This window comes from Chiloscyllium plagiosum, unplaced genomic scaffold, assembly GCF_004010195.1.
Source record: "Chiloscyllium plagiosum isolate BGI_BamShark_2017 unplaced genomic scaffold, ASM401019v2 scaf_52, whole genome shotgun sequence".
In the NCBI taxonomy this organism is placed as follows: domain Eukaryota; kingdom Metazoa; phylum Chordata; class Chondrichthyes; order Orectolobiformes; family Hemiscylliidae; genus Chiloscyllium; species Chiloscyllium plagiosum.
In genome coordinates this window covers 463,236-469,891 of record NW_025215381.1, presented here as the reverse complement: position 1 = coordinate 469,891, position 6,656 = coordinate 463,236, and the positions used below count along the sequence as shown (strand labels likewise).

Here is a 6,656-nt window from a genome sequence, read left to right as displayed (position 1 = left end):
AGTGGGGGAGATGCGGTGGAGGGCACCGTCGACCACGTCGGGGGGGGTAATTGCGGTCCTTGAAGAAGGAGGCCATCTGTGTTGTACGTATTTTGAACTGGTCCTCCTGGGAGCAGATGCGGCGGAGACGAAGGAATTGGGAGAATGGGATGGCGTTTTTACAGGGGGCAGGATGGGAGGAGGTGTAGTCCAGGTAGCTGTGGGAGTCGGTTGGTTTGTAGTAGATGTCCGTGTTGATTCGGTCGCCTGAGATAGAAACAGAAAGGTCTAGGAAGGGGAGGGAGGAGTCCGAGACTGTCCAGGTGAATTTGAGGTCGGGGTGGAAGGTGTTAGTGTAGTGGATGAACTGTTCAACCTCCTCGTGGGAGCACGAGGTAGCGCGGATACAGTCATCAATGTAGCGAAGAAAAAGATGGGGGGTGGGGCCAGTGTAGTTGCGGAAGATGGATTGTTCCACATACCCTACGAAGAGGCAGGCATAGCTGGGGCCCATGTGGGTGCCCATGGCTACTCCTTTTGTTTGGAGAATTGGGAGGATTGGAAAGAAAAGTTGTTCAGGGTGAGGACCAGTTCGGTCAGTCGAAGGAGGGTGTCGGTGGAAGGGTACTGGGTGGTACGGCGGGAAAGGAAGGAGCGGAGTGCTTTGAGTCCTTCGTGATGGGGGATGGAGGTGTACAGGGACTGGATGTCCATGGTGAAGATGAGGCGTTGGGGACCGGGGAAGCGGAAATCCTGGAGGAGGTGGAGGGCGTGGGTGGTATGTGAAGAAGGGCCTGTGCCCGAAACGTCGAATCTCCTGTTCCCTGGATGCTGCCTGACCTGCTGTGCTGTTCCAGCAATAAAGTTTCAACCCCCACCAGTTGAATGGGATTGACGTAGCAAGCACTTGCTAATGTCTGCTCCCCGTTCAGGAGACTTGGCAGCAGCACTTTGCAAGCATGAGCCCCTGCCCGTCGTGGGCCCCTACCTCTGGGTCCCCCCCATGCGCACCCCTAACCCTGTCTGACTCCCCCAACACCATCCAAGCCGCCCTTGTCCGGGCACTCCCCCTCTGACTCCGACCCCAGCACTGTCCATCTCGCACCGTGTCTGACCTCACCCCATCCCTGTCATCTAACTATGCCGCCTTCCCCCCCCAATATCCACCCCTGCACCGCGCGCACACGCACACACCCCCTGGGGGAGATGGCAGCCAGACTGGACATCAACAATAAGACTGCTGCTGCCCTTTTGGGGTGGGGGGGGGTGAGTCTTCAAATAGCGCATACACACAACACACAATTTTTCACTGCAACGTTTTCTCACGTTTCACCTTTACCCTGTACAGGACAATGTTAGAGAGATTATCTGAGGAAAGAGGGGTTTGAGGTGTATAGAACTCAAGGGAAAATTGTGGGGAGAGAGAGAGGGTGGGAGGTCAGTCCCTGGCTCCCGCCGATGTCCAGGACTGTTCTTGGCAGCATGTCAGTAAGCAGAGTTTGTTTTTAATAATTGTAAACAACAGGTGTGATCAGTGTTGGAAGCACCTCTTTGATGTAATGTTTCTAACAGGATCTCTAGATCTCCTTCAGATCATCAAATATTCGGATAATTGATGTTCGGATAATTGAGGTTCCTCTGTAGTGGGAAAACCTATGGAGTCCATAATTTGGGATAAGAGAAATATACACTTAAAGAAAAATAAGTTAATACTAAACAGTCAATATGGCATTGTCAAGGCAGGTCTTGTCTGACCGATTTAATTAAGTTCTTTGACGAGGTAGCCCAGGAAGTGGATGAGGATAGTGCTGTAGATGGGTTTACATTTGGACTTTCGGAAAGCAGATTGACTAGCAAATTATAAATGTTTGGGATTGCTGTGTCCTTGGCAGTCCTTGGATTAGAAGTTGGCTAAAAGGAAACAGTCTAAGTACAGATGGGCATTTCTCAGATTGGAGACAAGTGGTGTGCTCAGGGATCAATGTTGGGACCCGGCTTTGTCTGATGTATATAAATGATTTGGAGTTTGGTGTTGAGGGCAACATTTCTAAAGTTGCAGATGATGCTCAGCTCAGGAGAATAGTGAATTGTGTGGATGATGCTCAATGATTTCAGAGAAATATTGGCAAGTTGGCAGACACTGGGGCAAATGAATTATTTAAGGAAAGATGTTAAAGCCCTGGAGAAAGTGCAAAGGAGTGTCACCAGAATGATATCAGGAATGCATGATTTTAGATATAAGGAAAGATTAGGCTTATTCTTATTACAACAACCTTTTTGAGGTGTCCAAAGCTATGAACAATTCTAACAGGGTAAAGAGTGATATTCTATTTCCACTCGTTGGTATGTCAGTAACTAGGAGTCACAATTTTAAGATCGTCAGTGAGATGAGAATAAGCTGCTTGATTCTGAGTTGTAAGGATTTGGAATACACTGCCTGGGAGAATGGTGGAGATGGATTCCACAGGAGGTTTCAAAAGAGAGCACGCTGTTTATTTGAAAAAGATTAAATTAGAAGATTATGCAGATGGGTTTGGAGAATGAGTAGCTCTTTTGGGAGCTGGTAGAGACACAATGGATAGAATGGCCGCCTCGTAGTATAAACATCCATGATTCCATCACTGAAACCCCTGCTGATCAAGAATCTATATCTATCTTGGCCTTAAATATGCACAAGGACTCTGCCCCTTCATCTTTCTGGCAAGGAGATCCATGACGTTCATTACGCTTAGAGAAGAAATTCCTCCTCGTCCCAGTCTTAAATTCGCTTAATTCTGAAACTATACTCTCTTGTCTTCAACTGTCCAATGAGAGGGAGCATTATCTCAGTATTTACACCATAGAATCCCTTAACAATAGAGTATGTTTCAATGCGATTACCTCGAATTCTTCTAAATTCCAGAGAGTGGAGTCGCAACCTGTTTCGTCTCTGCTCATAAGGCAATCCTGCACACCAGGGATGATCCAAGAGAGCCTTCCCTGAACTGCCTCCAATAAAATAATATCATTCCTTCAATAAAGGAATCAAAATTGTTCTTTTAACTCCAGATGTGGAATCGCCAGCACCTTGGACAGTTGCAGTCAGACAGTTGCAGTTCCAATGTATACAATGACCCCCTGATCCCTCTCCCCTTTTGAGAACATTCTGCACCCTCTGTGAGATATCCTGACACCTGGGAGGCAACACACCACTCTAATATTTTGCTGCTGGCCACATAAACGTCTGTCTGTGCCTCTGATTGGAGAGTTCCCTATCACAATTGATTGCTTGGAACCCAATGTACCCCTCGTTACATTAGAGCCTATCTTGATACCAGAAACTTGGCTGTTCAAGCTACATCCACCTGAGAGTTCATCATCTCCAAATGTTCCAAAACCGTATATTTGCTTGAAATGAGGATGGCCACAGAAGACTGCTGCCCTACCTGCCTACCCCTCCTACCTTTCCTGGAGTTGACTCATCTACCTGACTGTATCTGCGGCTTTCTCCCTTAATATAACTGCCATCCATCACGTCCCCGATCTCGTGTAAATTTCTCATTGCCTCTATCTGTCGCTGCAACTGATCCGTGCGATCCAATAGGATTCGTAACCAAATGCACTTACTGCAGACATAATCATCAGTAACATGGAAGCTCTCCCTAAATCCCACATGCAATAGAAAGATCATATCAATTGACTAAAGGCCATCTTTGCTCCTTCACAATCTACAGGCCCAGAAAATAGCACCGTCTTTTTGCTCTAAAAAAAGTGCTCCAGGCTAACTTAGTACTTACGGTTTATATTTTGAAAATTTAATCAAGGGACAGATTTCAATAAAGCATATAATCAAGAAAGAACCCACTCACTACTGCAGACTTGCAGCAATGTTACACATTAAATACTGTGCATTTATCTCTTCCTGAGCTGTGAGCTCTCCCATACAGGTTACTCCAAGGTTGCAGTTCCAATGAATTTCGCTGTTTGTTAATTTTTCCTAGATGTATCTCTGGATGTCGGAGTGCATGAACTCAAATAGCAAAGGCAGTAACTGTGCAGATTCACTGCTGTGTCAGTTAGCAGTTTAAGTTTCTCTCTCTCTCCCTCATTGACCATGTGGTCGCTGACTTTTGTCTGTCTTTCTGCTTTGTAAAAGAGCTGTTGTTTTGACTTTTTTTTTCCCTCCAAAGTTCCAAAACAGTGCAACATCATATGAAACAGGATTTGCTGCTCCTGGAATTCGAGGAACTCCCCTCCAACGCCTATAATATCTCTTTTTAAAAAAAAACCCTCTTCCAGCCACAAAATTTTTCCCGTCCTCCATCTTGTATTACCTTTGTTGTAATTATGTGTTGCTTGTCCTTGGGCAAGCAAAATGTTAAGAATGGTAATGCATTTTACCACTGGTTTGTACTGCATACAAACAGATCCTGGAATTAATGTTGCAAAGCCGAGCCTGAGGATCTTGTGTCATCTTGCTTGATTTTATTTGTGGTATTGATTCACTTGTCTCTCTCTTTCTCTCTCTCTCTCTCTCTCTGTCACTTTCTCTCTCGCTCTTTTTCTCTCTCTCTGTCCATGAAGGTTGAAGAACGCTCCAAAATGAACAGACAGAACTCTCCTGGTGCGAAGCCTAAGATGGGGACGACAATATCTGATCCATCGCTGCAGTCACTCACAGAATCCGTACCCAGCAGTGCTGCCCAAAACTCTCAGACACCACCCATGCACCGACCTGTGGAGCCGCAGGGAGCCCAGTCAAAGGTAGTTCTCCATCATACTGTTAACGTTCCGTGTCCTAATGCAGCAGTCTATCAAGTCACACTAATCTGTCTGTATCCTTCTCCAACTTTGCACTTCCTATCACTTCTAACTTTGTATCAAGACCAAATGCCCTCAACTTCCTTGTTAAGTCATTAATATAGATTCTAAGTAGCTGAGGCTCATGTACTTGTGGTGCCTGGTTTATGCAACAAAAATTAATAGTTGCAGTAATTTGCCATGTATCTTTGAATATGTAGGTGACAGAGGAAGTTGACTTAATTATGCTGGAAATGCTCATTAGTGTAGGCAGCATCAGTGGAATGAGAAAATGTTTAAAGATTCAGCTTTTGGACTCTGTTTGACCTGCTGAGTCTTGCCTCTGTTTCTTTGCATTTGTTTCAGATTTGCAGCAACTGCTGCATTTGTGTCAGTTTGTGGTGGGGCATTAATAGTTGTAAAGCAACTATAAATTGGCCTCTGCTCTTCCAGTGTCCTTTGAGTTCTCACTGGAGCCTTTTTTGCAGTTTCAAGTGGCGCACCTTGTTGCGCTGAAGCCGTCGTCAGCACCGGTGCCGCGGTCTCAGTCACTTCAAGACCAACCGACCAAGAATGTCGCTGCCTTCCCAACCCAGGAACCTGCACCAGTGAAGCGTGGTGAGATGCTGCGTCAGAACTCTGACCCGACCTCAGAGACTCCTGTACTCCCACCCCGTGCCAACAACAGGGACGACTCTGGGCCATGGGTGAAGATGGAAGACGAGGCACCTCCCAAGGTACAAGTTCAAAACAGACAGGGAGCTGAAAGACCTTGCAGTGCAGTGGAGAGACAAATGCTGATAAAGCAGTCGCAACTGGAAAAGAACATAAGAACAGGAATAAGTTACTCAACTCTTTGGGGCCCCCTCAGCCTTCATGCAGGTCATGGCTGATCTTGTACTTGCACAATTTTCCCTTTATCCCTTGATTTTACTAATGTACAGAAATTTATCAATCTCTTGAGGTTTTGACCATTATGATGAATTCTCCACAGCTCCCAGAGCGTGGTGAATTTTTGGAATTCTCTACCCCAGAATGTTGCAATTCTTCCTCATCTCAATCTTAAATGCACTAACGATATTCTGAAACGGTCTCCCCTGGTTCAAGGGGAGACATCCTTCCTGTATTCGCCCTGTTAGGCCCTGCAAAAAATTTGTATTTTTGAATGAGATCACCACTCATTCTTAACTCCAGAGATTGAAAGTCTACAGTTTTTTAATCTTCTCATGCATTATGCCTTCTGCTATTATTACAATGGCGTGCCTTCCCTCTGGAGGCTTGCGCCATATGTTTTTGGTTAGTCTTCTGGTTATACTGTTCTTGGCTACCATGGTTTTTTTTAATGAAAAATTGAGAGATTATAACCTGCTATGCCTGAGTAACAACTGATGTGATAAGTTTGACTGCACCACAGGTTCCAGAGTTGTATTGATCTATATTTTACATCTGTGGGTGCTTTCTGTAAACCTTTCCATTATAATGTCCATGTTTTAGAATGGAGATTGCCTGTGTAAGCAAGTTACATAGCCGTTGTATCCCCTCCTAAAGTCCCGCCAATGGAAGGATGAAGTAATTATGGTATAATTTGTTGTGGTTCTGTTCGCCGAGCTGGGAATTTGTGTTGCAGATGTTTCGTCCCCTGTCTAGGTGACATCCTCAGTGCTTGGGAGCCTCCTATGAAGCGCTTCTGTGATCTTTCCTCCGGCATTTGTAGTGGTTTGAATCTGCCGCTTCCGGTTGTCAGTTCCAGCTGTCCATTGCAGTGGCCTGTATATTGGGTCCAGGTCGATGTGTTTATTGATTGAATCTGTGGATGAGTGCCATGCCTCTAAAAACTCCCTGGCTGTTCTCTGTTTGGCTTGTCCTAGAATAGTAGTGTTGTCCCAGTCGAATTCATG

General features: G+C 45.6%; 1 protein-coding gene across 5 annotated transcripts in view; it reads left to right on the top strand.

Annotated features, from left to right (window-relative positions):
• The window catches only part of LOC122548353 (misshapen-like kinase 1), a 298,781-nt gene that overhangs the window by 229,501 nt on the left and 62,624 nt on the right, over positions 1-6,656 (top strand). For 4 of the 5 annotated variants that reach the window (XM_043686890.1, XM_043686889.1, XM_043686892.1 and 1 more), the window contains 2 exons: positions 4,543-4,722; positions 5,247-5,495. In XM_043686890.1, the coding sequence (XP_043542825.1) occupies positions 4,543-4,722; positions 5,247-5,495 (429 nt within the window). The remainder of the gene's footprint in view (positions 1-4,542; positions 4,723-5,246; positions 5,496-6,656) is intronic. The other variant, XM_043686894.1, reaches the window with a different exon arrangement.